The 17,338-nt window shown below is 36.3% G+C and overlaps 3 protein-coding genes across 4 annotated transcripts; all 3 read left to right on the top strand.

The window, feature by feature from the left end:
- The first annotated feature begins 5,864 nt into the window (after positions 1-5,864).
- On the top strand, positions 5,865-8,327 carry LOC111213844 (tubulin beta chain). The gene is made up of 3 exons (XM_022715678.2): positions 5,865-6,375; positions 6,867-7,136; positions 7,472-8,327. Exons 1-3 carry the CDS (start codon positions 5,982-5,984, stop codon positions 8,140-8,142), a joined length of 1,335 nt encoding a protein of 444 aa, XP_022571399.1. The 5' UTR covers positions 5,865-5,981; the 3' UTR covers positions 8,143-8,327.
- A 150-nt stretch (positions 8,328-8,477) lies between these two features.
- On the top strand, positions 8,478-12,138 carry LOC111213843 (RNA polymerase I-specific transcription initiation factor rrn3-like). The gene is made up of 16 exons (XM_048773248.1): positions 8,478-8,723; positions 8,986-9,153; positions 9,232-9,309; positions 9,394-9,465; positions 9,513-9,608; positions 9,699-9,923; positions 10,009-10,119; positions 10,191-10,298; positions 10,363-10,479; positions 10,564-10,632; positions 10,712-10,815; positions 10,908-10,991; positions 11,099-11,186; positions 11,271-11,384; positions 11,495-11,670; positions 11,754-12,138. Exons 2-16 carry the CDS (start codon positions 9,028-9,030, stop codon positions 12,001-12,003), a joined length of 1,818 nt encoding a protein of 605 aa, XP_048629205.1. The 5' UTR covers positions 8,478-8,723; positions 8,986-9,027; the 3' UTR covers positions 12,004-12,138.
- Positions 12,139-13,084: 946 nt separating this feature from the next.
- LOC125600621 (nuclear transcription factor Y subunit A-4-like) lies at positions 13,085-15,172 on the top strand. Of its 2 annotated transcripts, none has more exons than XM_048773249.1 (6): positions 13,085-13,389; positions 13,615-13,657; positions 13,746-13,861; positions 14,286-14,369; positions 14,453-14,617; positions 14,693-15,169. In XM_048773249.1, exons 2-6 carry the CDS (start codon positions 13,630-13,632, stop codon positions 14,891-14,893), a joined length of 594 nt encoding a protein of 197 aa, XP_048629206.1. In that variant the 5' UTR covers positions 13,085-13,389; positions 13,615-13,629; the 3' UTR covers positions 14,894-15,169. The 2 variants fall into 2 exon arrangements, with proteins under 2 accessions (XP_048629206.1, XP_048629207.1); XM_048773250.1 differs by having other exon boundaries at positions 13,374-13,487; positions 14,693-15,172.
- The last annotated feature ends 2,166 nt before the right edge of the window (positions 15,173-17,338 follow it).

Here is a 17,338-nt window from a genome sequence, read left to right as displayed (position 1 = left end):
TTGTATGATCTATTCAAATGATCCATTCAGATTTTTGTGATTGTTTGTTTGTCCATCCACATAGCTCATCTAGATGAATCATCTAAATGGATCTTATGTTTGTTTCTTTATTTTCATTTCCATTCAAATGAGTTTAGCAAACAAATTATCAAAATACCCTTATGTTGATTTAATCATATGTTTGATATTAATTTTAACTATATTATATTTAATTATTTAATTTAATATATTTACATTAGAATTATTTCAAAATTAACGAGTTTTCTTTTTTTTTGCGGTTTGGGCGGGAAAACAAGATTTTTCGGTTTTAACGGAAAACAAGATTATTCGGTTCTGGCGGGAAAACGAGATTTTTTGGTTTTGGCGGGAAAATACAAATTTTCAGTTTTGGCGAGAAAACAGGTTTTTGCGGTTTTGTCGGGAAACGCGTTTTTGCGGTTTTGGAGGGAACCACGTTTTTGCGATTTTGGCGGAAACGCATTTTTGCAGTTTTGGCTGGAAAACGCGTTTTTGCGGTTTTGTCGGGAAACACGTTTTTGCGGTTTTGGAGGGAACCACGTTTTTGCGATTTTGGCGGAAACGCATTTTTGCAGTTTTGGCTGGAAAACGCGTTTTTGCGGTTTTGGCGGGAAAACGCGTTTTTGCGGTTTTGGCGGGAAACATGTTTTTGGCGGGAAAACGCATTTTTGCGATTTTGGTGGGAAAACGCGTTTTTGCTGTTTTGGCGGGAAAACGCGCTTTTGCTGTTTTGGCGGGAAAACGCGCTTTTGCTGTTTTGGCGGGAAAACGTGCTTTTGCTGTTTTGGCGGGAAAGCAAGTTTTTGCGGTTTTGGCGAGAAAACGCGTTTTTGCGTTTTTAGTGGGAAAACGCGTTTTTGCGATTTTGGCGGAAAATGCGTTTTTTGCGATTTTGGCGGGAAAACACGTTTTCGGCGGGAACACATTTTTACGGTTTTCGTGGGAAAACGAGATTTTTCGCTTTTGGCGAGAAAATACAAATTTTCGGTTTTGGCGAGAAAACACGTTTTTTGGTTTTGACGGGAAAACACGTTTTTTTGGTTTTGGTGGGAAAGTACGTTTTTGCAATTTTGGCGGGAAAGTACGTTTTTGCAATTTTGGCGGGAAAACTCGTTTTGCGACTTTGGCGGAAAAACATGTTTTTTGTGTTTTGGCGGAAAATGTATTTTGGGGTGTTGGCGTGAAAACATTTTTTTGTAATTTGTGAATTACATTAGGGGCATAATAGACTTTATACCATTTTGAATGAACCATCTCCATTCAAATGATCCAAATTGGTTCAGCTGAATGAACTTTAAAATTAAGCCTAAATTTCCAAAAGTCATCGGGATGATTCATTTGAATGAATTGCACTTTTAGTGCCTAAACAAACAAAACTTTCATCTTCATCCGGATGATCCATCCAAATGGAGAAACAAACAGGCCCTATATATCGAATCTGGACCGTTGGTTTGGAGAGTCGCCGTATATATCGGTGAAGACTTGAAAGCCAACGAATCTTGAATTGGAGAGTCAAAGCCAACGACGGCTGTACCAGGTTGTTGTTTCTCTTTTGATCCTTCCAAAGACTATTAGCTGTTTGTTTCCACATCTACGCACAAGTTAGCCAAAAACGTAAGTTTTTTTTTCTTCTCTAATTGTAAGTTGCTCAAAAAAAGTCATTTGTTATGATATTAGAATGCATGTCATGTGGATTACTTAAGGGCAATTGTCAATAATAGCACATTTTGAAGTTTATGTCTCAAAAATAGTATTAGAAGGAGAAAGTCACAAAAATGACATTCATTAAAGGGCAAAATATTTCTAATACCCTTGGTTTAAAATTAAATAAACAAATAAAAATAACTAAAATAAAAATAAAAAAAATGAAATTTTTTTATAGTTTCAGATTATATGTTTTCAGATTCGAAATTTTTATAACTTTTTTTGAAATTTTTTTTTCAAAATTTTTTTTTTATTTTTTTCAAATTTTTTTTTTATAATTTAAAAATACTTTTTGAAACTGTTTTATAAAATTTTTATATTTTTTATTTTAGTATTTATTTTTTATAAAATTTTAAACTCTAATTTCAAAACCCCACCCCTTAACTCTAAACCCTAAGGTTTGGATTAATTAACCCAAATGGTATAAGTGTATATTTACCTCTTTAATGAAACATATTTTTGTGACTTTGAATTTTGAGTGCTACTTTGGAAACAAAAACTTGGTTTGGTGCTATCTTAGTCTTTTTCTCATTACTTAACTTAGTCGTCATTTTCCACTTGGTGTAGTGAGTGGGTTACGTAATCGAACTGCTGTATATTGTAATGGGAAATAGTTATCTGAACTAGTAATTAAAAAAAACCGTTTAGCACATGTCTTCTTTTCTCTAACAAAAAATACAGTTCACACATGATATATCGTAATGATCAATTTGCTGAACATGTCCACTGCGGATCGGCCGTAAGGTACATAACGGTCGCATGGCCACAAAAGAGTAAAGGATAAGCGGTAACCGGTTTGTGCATTCGTATATTTAATACCAAGCAACTAGCTTTAATCATTTTCTAATAGAACCCACGAGAAAGGTGATGATAAATCACGACTTCATTAAAATACGATAAAGAGAGAGAGAGAGAGTCAGTAGAAACCCTAGCCCGCCGAGTTTCTCCGGCGGCGTTGTCGCTGTGTCGTCGCCGGAGAGTCACCCTTTACCTTCTTTTTTCTCCTTTTCCTTTTGCCTTCGTTAACGTCCCTTCCCCTCAGCGAGATGCGTGTGAACTCTGGCTTCTTCGGCTCTTCAGATCTCAGATCTGGCCGTGTAGTGCGGTTTCCGAGTTTCTGGAGTCACAGCGAGTTGAGTCAGGAAGGTGTCGTTATCGGAGGTCGGCTTTTAGGGTTGGATTTTGGATGGAGCTATTTTCCCCTTGTCGCTCCGTGTACCTCCGTAGATGTCTAATCTGTGCCGTCGTCGCTCTCCTCCGAGCTTCAGTGTTCTTTCGCAGGCGTTAGTGGATGAGCTCCGGTTGGATTCGACATCTGAACCCGTCTTTTCTTCATTCCGGAAGAACTGAAACTCATGCTCTTGGAGATGTTGTTTCGCTCTGTTCCGGCGGCTCGGTTTTGGAGTCAAGACTAGGAACTCGTGATGGAAGGTCTTGTGTGGCAGTTTACGCACCAGTTTGGTGGGGAACCCGTTTCTGTGTTTGAAAAGAAATCTGCAACTAAGGTATCTTCTCATTATGTGGTTCTTTTGGCTTGGAATCCATATAATAAGGCTGGAGTACGACTGATATCTGGACGGGACTTGAGGGTGAAGTATGCGCCTTGGCGTTGAGTTGGTATGATCCAAGTTCTGAATGTCAATTAAGTGGTGATCTCCAGCAAGGTCTTAGTTTGGAATTCATCTGTTAAGTCTAGTTTTCAGTTTTAGTCAATGCTCGTGTAATTAGTGGTTTAAGGGACAGTTCATTTTCACCATTTTGGTAAAGTGAATTTGTTTCCATGGTGGTCAAAGTGATAGGTAGTTAGATGAGGCAATGTAGGATCCAAATAAGTGATCTTAGATGATGCTACATCTACTTCCATATATCACATTGTGGTTAAAGCCTCTTGAGGCATTGTGGTCACAATTGTTTGTATCAAAACATTTGGCTAATGATAAGTTGATGTTGAGTTAAAAAAAAAAAAAAAAAAATCACGACTTCATTAGACCAGATCAGAAAGATATCTTCACGATTAAATATTAAAATCAAATATTGGCCGCTAGATGGTAATCATACTCCAACAGAAAAAGAGAGAGAAAAAGAGAGAGAAAAAGAGAGAGAAAAAGTAGATCTTGGAGTTTCGGTGTCCGGTCGGCGCGTAAGCGCGCGTGCCGGCGCCGGAGCTCGTCGTCTTTCAGTTTATTCGTCCGGCTCTTGTCCCATCCTCCTCTCCTTTCAGTGACCGCCTTGTCTGAGCTGTGGTTTCATCATCATCCGTGATGTATCGGATCTTGGAGTGAAGACGCGGTTGGTGGTGAGTTGATGGTGCGGTGAGGACGCGCGTAGTATGGATCTCGTTCCCGGGAGATGGAGGCTTCCACAGATCCGTCGTCGCCGGCTTTTGTTACTGCGAGGTGGAAGCGTCTTTGGCTTCGCCGTCGTCGGCTCAAGTCCCCGGGGTGTCAAGGCTTCCTCAGCTTCCCGCCGCCGGCTTTAGGTTTTTTTTTTGTAGTTATGGTTTCTTAGTTCTGGGTTTGAGTGGGGATTGTCTGGTTCTTGGTTGTCGCTTTAGGTTTAAAGTTTTCAAGCTTTCGCTTTGTCGGAGGAGCTCTCCAGGAGAGATGAGGCTCTCCGATGGGTGGATAGAGTGGAAAGTATTGGATGGGTTCGGCGGAGGCTCTTCGGTTATGAGCTCCGTTTGAAGTTTGTGGTGGTGAGGTGATTCCGGTGGTGAGGCGGATGCGACGCGTGCAGTTCTGATGGGTGGAGATGCATCCACGTGTCCGGCGTCCAATCTTCTTGACGCTCGAGTCGGTCGTCGTCACACCGGGGATGGTTTGGGCCGTTGGCCCGTGTAACGGGTTCTGTGGATCATTGGGCCGGTTTGGTATATGTTTTCTGGGCTTTTATGTAATCGGTTTCTGGGCTGGGCCCGATCTTTTTAATATTAAAAACTTTGACGGGAAAAAAAAAAAGATGGTAATCATACTTCTGACGGTTTGTTGAGTAAAATCCACATTATTTGTAATGATTAAAATTTGATTAAGCTTTTGTAGGACTTTGATGCGGCCTCTTAAAATTGATTAAGCTTATGATTCACCACTAATAGGTTGTCAGTATCAACTGTCACGTGAACAACCTCCGTTGCTGCTGTCTCTAAGTTTTTTTATTATAATTATTTTATTTTATTTGCTAGAAAAACAAATGATATTCTCTAATGCTTAAGATCAAAGATTTACCAAATAAAACTGATAATGAAAAAAACTAAGCCAATTTTCATTTCATTATTTCAATGGCCTGCCTATTCTAGCTTGAGAGATAAGTTCTTCATTTGAGGAACACTTCATATGCTGCATTCTTCAATAAGAACATGATAAATCTTAAATATCAAACAATAATGATGTCATACCTAATTATTGTCATTTATATATACTAAAACTATAAATAAACAGGTTGACAATAAAAACTGATTTTGCTAATACGTTTATGGGCGTGAAGAATGTATTTTAACCAACTATAAAAGTAGAGACCAAAATGCTCACCAACAAATTAATAATAAAGAGAAATTCTTTAGGATAGTCATTTTTTAAGTTTTTGTCATAAAATAGTTATCAATGAAAAAAATGACCAATTTTTTTTATTAAAACGTAAAAATACATTTTACCCTAGAGTTAACTAATTTAGATTTAAGATTTAGAGCTAAAGTGTGGATCTTTGGAGATAAAAAATAAATATTAAAATTTTCAAAATAAAAAAGATAATTTTGTTATTTTTGTTTTTAGGGTTATTTTGTAACAAAAACTTAAAAATGTTATTCGAGAGAATTGCCTAATTATAAACTATCTCATTTACAACTAAAATTGGTTATTTGATTTTAAAAATGGTTTAAGACACTAACATACTCCATTGAAAATGACCTAATAATTAAAGTTTGTTCAAGCTAGTGTGACAAGATCACAACAACTGATTGCAATCTAATAACCATCTTATCCTTTCTATAATGAACAGTCACTATTACAGCTCATTCCAAGACAGAACAACAACCATATTTTTTGTTTTTAAAACAAAAACAAAATCAATAATGGACAAATATTGGATTTTCCAAAAGTGCCCCTATTTCTTTGTCCTCCTCTTCTTATATAAGCAGGAACCATCCAGAACTTAATCGGTACCCTTCCAAATTTTCTGCATAAATTATTTTCTCATCCGTCTTGAAACAATTCAGAAAAAATTATTTATCACAAAGCAGATTCCATTTTCAAATTTTCCCGGGAAAAATGAGAGAGATCCTTCACATACAAGGCGGACAATGCGGCAACCAAATCGGAGCCAAGTTCTGGGAGGTGATCTGCAACGAGCACGGGATCGATCCGTCGGGAAAGTACGACGGCGACTCCGATCTTCAGCTGGAGCGGATCAACGTCTATTACAACGAGGCAAGCGGGGGAAGGTACGTACCACGCGCTGTGCTGATGGATCTTGAGCCGGGAACCATGGACTCCATCAGATCCGGTCCTTTCGGACAGATTTTCCGACCGGATAACTTCGTCTTCGGACAATCCGGTGCAGGTAATAACTGGGCCAAGGGTCATTACACCGAGGGAGCTGAACTGATTGATTCAGTTCTCGACGTTGTTAGAAAGGAAGCTGAGAATTGTGACTGCTTACAAGGTAAGACGTAAACTGATTGTCCCTTTCTTCCTCGATCAAGCTTGTCTAGAGCAGTGGTTTTGATGAACATACTCTTGTAAATTATACATATTATGATCACCAAAATATAATATTTTTATTTAAATTTAAGTGTTATAGTCGTCTAATCTCAGAATCAGCTAAGCAATGCTCTCTCTTCAAAGATTTTAAAAATTATGATCTTTGAAGATATTTTAATTTTTTGTAAATAAAAGCATTAGATTTAGATGACAATAACACTTAAATTATAATAAAATAGTAATATATTTGGTGATCATAATATTTATGTATATTATTTTTTTTAAATTACCAAGGTGGATGTTTTATTATTACGCTCTGTTCAGTGCCGAGATAGATTATGAATTTGAAAACATTTTGTTTCTTTTTTCCTATTGTTTTGGTAAATATTTAAAAAAACTTTGTATTTTCATAGTTACATGATTTGTAAAGGTAGACGTGATTTTCTTGAACAGGGTTTCAAGTTTGCCACTCGTTGGGTGGAGGAACTGGTTCTGGCATGGGAACGCTTCTCATCTCCAAGATCAGAGAAGAGTATCCAGATCGTATGATGCTCACGTTTTCTGTCTTCCCATCTCCTAAAGTCTCTGACACAGTCGTTGAGCCATACAACGCTACTCTCTCTGTCCACCAGCTTGTCGAGAACGCCGATGAATGCATGGTTTTGGACAATGAAGCTCTCTACGACATCTGTTTCCGCACCCTGAAACTTGCCACTCCAACTTGTAAGTCATATCTTCCATCAAATGACCTCTAGCATGCGTCTAATATATTAAAATGTTAATTAATGTTTTTTTTTTGAAACTAAAAATGTTAATTAATGTTAAAGATGGAATATGACGTTACTGACTATATAATATGACGTTACACATTCATTAGTGGTATTAGTTGGGTTGCTCTCCTGTTCTTGTCTCTTGTAAGATAATAAGTAGTCTCAAATGGTCTCATGTCTTATCATTAAACAAACATTAATCAAAAACATATACTTTGGTTTTCTAACCATCAAGCTTTAATTATTACATGTGACATTACACTTGTGTTCTGTTTTGGACATTCTCAGTTGGAGATTTAAACCACCTGATCTCTGCAACCATGAGCGGTGTAACATGCTGTCTTCGTTTCCCCGGTCAGCTCAACTCCGACCTCCGCAAGCTAGCGGTCAACCTAATCCCCTTCCCTCGTCTCCACTTCTTCATGGTCGGTTTCGCACCTCTCACATCCCGCGGCTCCCAGCAATACCGCGCCTTATCAGTACCCGAGCTGACCCAACAAATGTGGGACGCCAAGAACATGATGTGCGCAGCTGACCCAAGACACGGACGCTACTTAACCGCGTCAGCGATGTTCCGCGGCAAAATGAGCACTAAAGAAGTGGACGAGCAGATGATCAACGTCCAGAACAAGAACTCTTCATACTTCGTTGAATGGATCCCCAACAACGTCAAGTCCAGCGTCTGCGACATTCCTCCCAAGGGTCTCTCGATGGCGTCGACTTTTGTTGGTAACTCGACTTCGATCCAGGAGATGTTTAGGAGGGTGAGCGAGCAGTTCACGGCGATGTTTAGGAGGAAGGCTTTCTTGCATTGGTATACAGGAGAAGGGATGGATGAGATGGAGTTTACTGAAGCGGAGAGCAACATGAATGACCTTGTGGCTGAGTATCAACAGTATCAGGATGCTACAGCGGATGAGGAGGAGTATGAAGAGGAAGAGGAAGAGCTCGAGGCTTGAGATCTTTAGATCGTTAAGTTTGTTTTCGTATTTCGCTGGCTTTGATTGATCTTTATTGTTTTGGGTGTAAATTGTAATGAAAACTAATTTGTGGGTGAATCTGTAAAACAGAAGATGAGGTTTTGCCGTTTTGGTCCTGATCTTTCTTGTTTCGGTTTATATATATTGTTAAGGTTTGATTTTAAGCTCTGTTTTACCTCTATTTAAAAACGCGGCTGCCTAGCCGAATATACGTTTGCTTAAGCGTTTGACGGTTGTGAACGCTGCGATTTCGACTAATCGGTATAATTAAACGGATTTATACAAAATCCAATTAATCGCTTAAATAACCAATTAATCGCCGTCTAAAAACCGATTTTAATAGAAAATATTATTATGTTGACAAATTTTGAAGCAATGAATATAAAAGGAGTTTTAAGTAAACTTATAGGAAATAAATCCCAAAATGTACAAAATTATAAACTAAAAGGACTACATGAACAAATAGAATAAGATTGAGAAGTTATAAAGCTCTTGCCGACAGACACAAATATTTCTCCTCCCGGCCTCCCCTCCGTCTCTTCCCACTCTCAGCCTAGCAGGTGAAGTTCCCTTAGCTTTTGAGTTTCGTGTCTCTACGGTGGTTTGTTGTCGGAAAAGCTATAATCAAATGGATATTTTAGGTTTAGTAAAGGTGAAACCTTTATGTAGTCTGACGGATCCTTATCTAGGGTTGTTTTAGCAATTTGAAAATTTTCACGGTGAAACCTTTCTGTAGACTGTGTCTGAATGTTTCTCGTTCCATAGTTTAGAAATTTAAAGAGAAGTTTGTCTTTTTGATAAGAGTGTCTTAATATTGAGTAGGTACTGTAAAAAGATAATCTTGGCCAAGTAGCAGCACAGAGTATGGGAGCAGCGGAGACTCTAACTGATCCCTCAAGCCTATGTGAGTCTAACTATATGGGCAACGGTGATTTGTCTGACACGGATATGGTTATTACCGTGAGAAACACCCTTGCTTCTGTCCAAAACGTGAGTGTATGTATGCTTCTTTCTTGTGCTTATGTGTTTTTACATATGTTGATGCTATTTTGTGTTTTATGCTTTTAGGGGGAATGTTACCGTTACGATGAGCTTGTTAAAACTATGCAAGCTACCAAAAACTCTGATCTTGAAGCACAGCTTGTGGTGTTGTTCCTTTTTCTTTCAACGAGAGTATTTTCTTCGTCTTCCCTTTTTTGCTTAAGTGTTTTTTTTTTTTTGGTTTGGCAGACAGCATTGAAAGCATTGTCAAGCTCTGTGGCTTACTTAGATATCATTCACCATGAAAAGCTTCTTTCTTTGGTAAGTTTATAAGCTTACAGTTGCTTTCTAATTAAATTTAGTTTAAGATAATTGTATTATTATGTTACAGGTTTTTTAGAATGTCATTGTGGGATCTCAAACCTCATGTCATGGATGCTTTGGTGGGTCTACTCATATCACTGGTACACAACTCAACACTTACCACCCTCACGCTGGACTTTTTTATTTAACATGTATGAGGAGGTAGCCAAGTTTTTGTTTTGTCATCACAGGCTGTCACTACAGGAAAGTATCTGGACCCTTGTCTGAATATGCTCGTACGCCACTTTTTGCCACCGGATTGGGTGATTAGAAGACTTTCGCAGCACCGTGTAGTGAAACAGAAGATGGAAGTTCTTTCTCGTGTTCATGAAGCCCTTCTGAAAATCTGTATTTTGTTTCCTCGTGCTCCCTCGAGAATATTAGACATGCTACCCAAAATAAACAAAAAGGGCCAAGTGAGTTTTTATTTTTATTTGATTTAGTGGCTAGCTTTTGCTGAAGAAAAACTCAGCGGAAACAAACAATGCTACCGTCATGCAGGTGGTAGAGATATTTGTGGAGAACTTATTAAAGCTGGAGAATAGTCTAATGGGACAAGATGATGGCAGCAAGATTTTTATGATGGTGATGGAGAGGCTGCGAGATATGGATGTAAGTTACATAATATGTTTTATTACACATAAAGCCATTTAAATTAATGATGTGCTGGTGTGTTCATTTAGTTGGAGATTGATTGGGATGGTATTCCACAAGATGACTCAAGCAGAGGCCTGTTTGATATGGAACTTGAAGATGCAGTTGAAGACAATACGATGAATGAAGGAGACGAGGTAGGCTCAGTGTTTGTTTTGACTATAAAGCTAGCCTCTGAATCTGATATAATATCTATTGCAGTTTCAAGTGGGATCTCTAACATCGGATGGAAATGTAATTTTTGAGTCTTTGGATAAATTGATGGTCTTATCTTTTGATCATCTTGAATCCTGTAAACTTGCTGGTCGTTTGGATCAGGTATGTCACCAAATAATAACTTCCTTGCCTTTACGTGCTCATGAATTTATCATTGCTGATCTGTTTTAAATGCTTTTTGGCTAGGTGTTTGAAAAGCTCTTCGAGGCATTTGAGCACTACATTATGGATATACACAAAACAAAAGTTTCGCAGGTAGGCTACACAGCTATATCACGGTCCTCACATGCAGATGACTCATGTTTTAGACTCACTTTTTGCAATTCGTCTGCAGTTTCTGATGTTCTATGCATGTTCACTGGATCCTGAAAACTGTGGTGTGAAATTTGCGAGTAAGCTGATGGACATTTTCCTCTTCAGCAACAAGCCAGTTACAAGGCAAGTTTCACCTTCTCATTCTATGGTCTAAATTATCTCATTCTGACAAACTTGGTCTGTGGTTTTGTTTCTTCCTTTTTTTTAAATAACAGGATGAGTGCAATGGCTTATCTAGCTAGCTACTTGGCTCGTGGGAAGTTTTTGCATGTTTCCTATGTGGCTAGCATATTAAAAAGGTTTGAAACGACTCCTAATACCTCAAAACATAAATGTATGATCTAATTGAAAACTTAAGTCTGTTTGCAACATTGATTTAATTGTGTCTATTGTCTAAAATTTTTAGGTTGGTAGATGAGTGTGCGGATCACTGTAGAACTTGCAATGATGATATTAACTCTGATGCGCATCAGATTTTCTACTCCGGATGCCAGGTATATACTGCTTTCAATCCCAAGTTCTACCAGTCACAAAATTACACATTGATCATTTGCTTAGATCATGTTCTGTAAACACAGGCGATCATGTATGTGCTCTGCTTCCGGATGAGATCTATCGTAGCTGTTCCTCGCTTTCGGTCTGAGCTTATACCATTGGAGTCAATTTTAATGCACAGACTAAACCCGTTAAAGGTGAGTTTTATATATACTCTGGTCCCATCTGTTTTTTTCACCTAAACTCAACTGTTAAGTATCAAACGCATGATAATAAGCTTTGCAACCGATTTTGTTTTTGAGAATAGGAATGCCTTCCATGGGTAGTTGCAGAGTTCCTTAAACAAGCTAAAGCAGGTGGTCTGTTTGTCGTCTCAGACTCCTTCATTTTCGATAAGCTACTTGAGTCTGAGCTCTCCCGTGGGTCTAAGAAGCTTGATGCATTCTTCCCCTTTGACCCTTGCTTGCTGAAAAGCTCTAACAGGTTTTGAACACTTTCTCTGATTCTTTTGCTCGTTCTCCCAATGAATCATGTGTCTTAAATGGTGGTCTTGGATGATATTGAAGCTTTATCTCCCGGAATTTCATCTACTGGTCGATGGTGAGACCGACCTATGACGAAGATGATGAGGAAGATGTTGAGATCATTGTGAATGGGGATGAGGAGAGTGATGAAGAGGAGGAAGATGATGTTGATCATGTCATGGACAAGATGTCCATAACGCCTAAGCATTCTTTCATGAACGAGATGGAAAGAGATAGGCTTTTGAAAATGCCTTCTGTAATCAGACCTTCCATTAGTCCTCAATCCTTTTGAGTTTGTTGGATAGGGTCTCTATATGCAATTTTGTAGCAATATTTATCAGTTATTCCAATAGACTTAAGAATTTATAATATATGGAAACAATTGTATTCTAAGATTACGGTTCAATATATTTGCATTTGGTTAGAAGATGTTTTTGAATCAGGAAATGTGTAATCCAATAGTATTCTAAGATGAAAAAGACTCGGTGATAGTTTTCAGTTTATGACAAGGACCATAACAAAATATTCTGCAACAAGATATCAAGAATGTACATATGATTTAAGAAATAAAAGATGAGAAATAATATCATGAGCGTTACAATATCATTCCAGCCTTTAACTAAATTTACAATTATGATTAGAATTGCAAATTTATCAGGAGAAACACCAAATATCTAAGATGTTACTACCTGTTAGCCATGATGCTACTATATATAGTTGTTTATTTACGGTTATTCGAGGACGAATCTTCTCTAACCCGGAGAGAATGATGCAGATAAGTATTTGAAATATTTTCAAATATCTTATTGCTTATTTTATTAGTTATATTAATTTTAGATAATTATCTTTATTGTTTTAGCGTTTTACGGTTTTATTATATATAGCCGTCTAGGCTTAAGTTTGTATTGAGTTGATGATTGATTATTAATAAAAGTTAAGAGATTTCTCTTTTGTTCCTTGTTTTCGGTAGATCATAGATGATCTCAACGAATTTAAGAAGACATTGATCTTAGGTATTCTTAGACTAAATAAGATCTTTGTGATTATTCTAGTTTTTTAGATATTCTAAGAATCAACAGATCTCTAATTCTATTTTATAAAGTTTCCGCTACATCAAAGCGATATACTGAACACCACACCTGGTTTTAATGTACCTCAAATTAGAACAAATGAAAAACCGAACCGTACCGGAAGCTTCCATGATTGGATGACTCACACAAAGCGAAAGGTGTATTGCTAGGGACTAGGGCAACGGGCAGAGATGGGGCCGAGTGAAACTAGTGGAGATGAACAAAATGAGAAGATATTCGGGCAACTATTCAAGATCTGCCCGTCATTACCTACTAGTGGCTGTCTCTTCCGTTCGCCACTTGTCCTAATGGCAATTGCCTTGGGTTTATTTTATTACACAGCGTTACGTATCGTCTCTCTCACTCCATATGTTTCGTAGTTTCCAGAGTTGACCTATCCAGTGAGAGTGTCAAAACGACATGGTGTCTATAAGTAGTGTAGAAGAACGCTCTGAAGTGTAAAGGTTAATCTGTGAAACGGCAGGCCATCTGTTTGTCATTTTCGTCTCTTTCTTTAAGAGCCAAAAGAAAAAGGAGAGACCTTTATCGATTTTGTGAGGGTAAGATCCAGAGATTGCATCAGCTTCAACATTTATTATAAAATCCAGGTAATTCTTTTGTTGTTTTCCAACCACGATTTTTTAAAAATTCTAGCTTTGGTGTTCTTGTACTGCTTCTTGGATAAGCTTTTGCTGTGAAAATAGAGGTTAAGATTGGTACCCTTTTTGGTTTTAGCTTGATGGGTTGCGATTAAATTCTCAAGCTTTTAGCTTCCAAGAGATTCATTCGTGTACTGACTTTGTTGTGCTTTGTTGTTATTGTTGTTGTTACAGTTTGTCTCATGAGACATGACTTCTTCAGTGCATGAGCTCTCAGGTTTTGTTTATTTCTTCCTAGTTCTCTTATGCTCTGGTTTTGTTTCTTTTCGTGATCTGATTCTTGGTGGGGTATGTTGATTTGCCAGATAACAATGAAAGTCATAAGAAGCAAGAACGTCCAGATTCCCAAACTCCACCACCGGTTCCTTCAGGACCGTGTTCTGAATCTATAGATACAAGCTCCGTCTACTCAGAGCCGATGGTAATTTCCCTCATCCCTATAAGTACTTGTGCCGGACTAAGTGATATTGCTTCTGCTATGTGATGTTTGTGTTTAGTCTTTTGTGTGATACTGCTTCTGTTATGTGATGTTTGGTTAGTCTTTTGTGTCATTTTGCTTCCTGTTATGTGCTGTTTGGTTTAGTTTCAAGTGATTCTCCTGCCTTTGTCATATAACACAGTTAACAACAGAAGCAATATTTTGATACTTGCAATGTCAAAAATAAATAAAAATTGAGGTAATAATACAGACAGGAATGTTTTGATTTCTTTCGTCCTGTTGTAAACATTGACTGCTTTACACTACAGCCCTCAGATGCAATGAATAGTACTGAATCTCAAGCATGCTAAACTTTTCAACCTTTTCTAGCTGAGAATTTTGAGATGCTAAGGTGTTTGTTTTGAAGGCGCATGGGCTCTACCCGTATCCAGATCCTTACTACAGAAGCGTCTTTGCACATCAAGCGTATCTTCCACATCCATTTCCTGGGGTATGTATTAGTACCCCTCAGCATCGATGTCTTGCCTTCTGAAGCTTTTGTTTTACACTTTTGTAAGTTTTTATTTTTTGCAGGTTCAAATGCAGTTAATGGGAATGCATCAACAAGTGGTTCCATTACAGTGTGATGCAGTCGAGGAGCCTGTGTTTGTTAACGCAAAGCAATACCACGGTATACTCAGGCGTAGGCAATCCAGGGCAAAACTTGAGGCTCGGAACAGAGCCATCAAGTCAAAAAAGGTGAAGTAAAACCTTTGATATGTTTGGTTGGTTGGTTACTTCCCTGATATGTGTCCTTATCTACTTGTGTTTCAGCCATATATGCATGAGTCTCGGCATTTGCATGCGATAAACCGTCCAAGGGGATGTGGAGGCCGGTTTCTCAATGCTAAGAAGAAGAATGGAGACCGTAAGGAAGAGGAGGAGGAGGCAACCTCTGATGAGAACACTTCAGAAGCAAGTTCTAGCATCAGGTCTGAGAAAGCAGCCATGGGTCCTAATGTCAGTAGATCTTGAGTAAAGGCTCCTGCACAACAACAAGTTTAGTTTTGTATTTTGGGTGGATGTTTGTATCAGGGAATATTGTTTTTATGTTTTGGACACTCTCTGTAGACTGTGTATAGGTTTATTATTGCTTGGAGCAGATAGGGTGGTGGTTTTGTTTTAGTGTTTAGAAATAAAACTGAGCAGGAAATGAATAGTGTGATTGAATGTATTGTCTGTGCCAAAACAAATATTCTTTGGCAATGAATGATGTTTGGAAAACTTAACCAATGTTATTAGCTTTGTTTACTATGATTTTTTACTTTGATTGAGGATTAAATTTAGAGTTTGAATGGTCACTATGCACTAATCCGTTGCAGGCACAAAAGAAAAGGAAACATGAGCGTTGCAGGTTTAGTTTTTGGTATATGCAATAGTTTATGGTTCCTAAGGATTCGAATCGTGTAGTGGGAGAAGTGCAGTCCATATGCACATTCCTCCCGTATTAAACTCACTATTAAGGTTTTTTTTTTCTGTTTTAAAATGTATTTGGTGAGAGATTTACATGTATTCAATATTTTTCCATTTTTTCATGTTGTTCTTCTGTTTTTTTTTTCTTGGTCAATAAATGATTATGTTATAAATAATTATTTAAAATATATTTATCTGATTTTACAACTATAATATTTATATTAAATTTTACTTACAACTTAACAATACAAAATTATTATTGTCTTTTTAGTTCCCTTTTTATTTTCATCATATAATTTTTACATTTACTTAAACTATTATATTTATTTAATGTGTGTTTTAATTATAATATGTATTATGTAAATATTTATAATATTGTATTTTAAATATGTATACTAATAGAAGAGATATATATTTCGTTAATTGCTATTGTTTTTCTTCATATTTTGATTTTAAAATCATAATAATATGGTTTAGTGCAATATTTATTATCATATATATATATATATATATATATATATATATATATATATATATATTATGTGCGTGTTTAGTTTTTTAATTGTAATTTATAATTTAAATGTATAACATGTTTTATTTAAGTTATTTTTACTATTTAAAACTGAAATAATTTGTTTGATTTGTTTGATCTGTACCGTTTAAACTATTTTTATTATTCAAGATTCAAAAACTAAAAAACTAAACTTTCAAAATTAGTTAAGAAAATCTAAAGTTAAACACAATACAAATATGGTATTTTAAAATCAAAAATCAAAAACCAAAGATTAAATGATTTTTAAAATAAAATTTACTTTTTCTAAAATAAAATTTACTAGTTTTGAGAACAATTATTTGATTTAGTTGATGGAAATAATAAAACTAGTTCAAGTAAGACTTTAATATTCATTCTTAGAGCAAGGCTAACAGCGTTTTTTATTGAGTATTTAAGTAATAAAAATAATTAATCGTCAGAAAAATTAGAAAAGAGAAGAAGATAAATTTTTTTTAAAGAGATGTGTTTAGAACATTTTACTACTCTTTGTCTCTTTGATGTGTACCAGTCATTTTCTCATTCATTGATGTACTCGGTAAAAAACAAAGTTTAATAAAAAAAAGTTCATTAAATACTAATATTAATTTCAGAGAATTTTTTTAATAAAAATCCACGGCTATGAGGTTGCCCTTAATTTGAATCTTTTGTTCTACCATATCCGTTAGGTAGAATTTTTACCTTAATTTGTCACTTCACTGTGCACTAAGCATAATCATTTCATTTCCAGACAGTTTATATTTTTCAACTCATGTTTTGTTGTCTTGCTCCTTTTCTATGTAGTATTTATTTATAAATTCTGATTTAATCAGGTTTCTTAAAAGCATTGCTTTGTTTTTCAGACAGCTTCTGACTGAAGGTTGGGTTGTTGGCTTATTGCGCTTTTAGTTACTACTCTCTTTGAAGTTAGACAGTTGCAATTTTAAAAGACTTTTAAACAAAACTAAAGTAATCTAGTGTAATGTATACACATGTGTTTCCTTCTCGAGTCTCTATGTTAAGGAAATTATTGACAATTACGAAATGTTCTCTTAAAGTTATAAATAGATATATCAATTTGCTGACTAATCATGTCAAACTTATGATATGATTGATGTTCTTTAGAAAAAAATCCAAAATATGACATAAATATGTAATACTTCACTGAGAGATTTGGCGTTGACATAAACAATTCATATAAACTAGTGAACCGTAAAATTGAAAACCTTAAGATACATGACATAAAAATATGTACTATAATTCTTTTTAAAAGAAAAGTATTAGACAAATGAAAATAAAATGTTTTTTTCTTATCAGAGAAAAGAAAGCAAATTATGTTAATTAACAGAAAATAAATAACAAGAATATACAAGATATTTTTGAATTGTTTCCAAATGTCGACTGCATCAAAAGCTCTAATGCTCTATGCATTCTAAGTTAGGTCCCATACCCATGCGATTAAGTGGTGTCAATGTGTG

This window comes from Brassica napus, unplaced genomic scaffold, assembly GCF_020379485.1.
Source record: "Brassica napus cultivar Da-Ae unplaced genomic scaffold, Da-Ae ScsIHWf_232;HRSCAF=398, whole genome shotgun sequence".
NCBI classification, from domain to species: domain Eukaryota; kingdom Viridiplantae; phylum Streptophyta; class Magnoliopsida; order Brassicales; family Brassicaceae; genus Brassica; species Brassica napus.
Note: the sequence above shows the minus strand (reverse complement) of the source record. Positions and strands in the feature narration are given on the sequence as shown.

Excerpts from the sequence above, each read along its gene's own strand:
- LOC125600621 (XM_048773250.1), top strand. The coding sequence starts at position 13,630 with ATGACTTCTTCAGTGCATGAGCTCTCAG. Across the intron at positions 14,370-14,452 it reads TTCCACATCCATTTCCTGGG|GTTCAAATGCAGTTAATGGG; the intron begins GTATGTATTAGT and ends TATTTTTTGCAG. Across the intron at positions 14,618-14,692 it reads GAGCCATCAAGTCAAAAAAG|CCATATATGCATGAGTCTCG; the intron begins GTGAAGTAAAAC and ends CTTGTGTTTCAG.
- LOC111213844 (XM_022715678.2), top strand. The coding sequence starts at position 5,982 with ATGAGAGAGATCCTTCACATACAAGGCGGACAATGCGGCAACCAAATC. Across the intron at positions 6,376-6,866 it reads GAATTGTGACTGCTTACAAG|GGTTTCAAGTTTGCCACTCG; the intron begins GTAAGACGTAAA and ends TTTCTTGAACAG. Across the intron at positions 7,137-7,471 it reads GAAACTTGCCACTCCAACTT|TTGGAGATTTAAACCACCTG; the intron begins GTAAGTCATATC and ends GGACATTCTCAG.
- LOC111213843 (XM_048773248.1), top strand. The coding sequence starts at position 9,028 with ATGGGAGCAGCGGAGACTCTAACTGATCCCTCAAGCCTATGTGAGTCT. Across the intron at positions 10,480-10,563 it reads TTGCTGGTCGTTTGGATCAG|GTGTTTGAAAAGCTCTTCGA; the intron begins GTATGTCACCAA and ends CTTTTTGGCTAG. Across the intron at positions 11,385-11,494 it reads ACAGACTAAACCCGTTAAAG|GAATGCCTTCCATGGGTAGT; the intron begins GTGAGTTTTATA and ends TTTTGAGAATAG.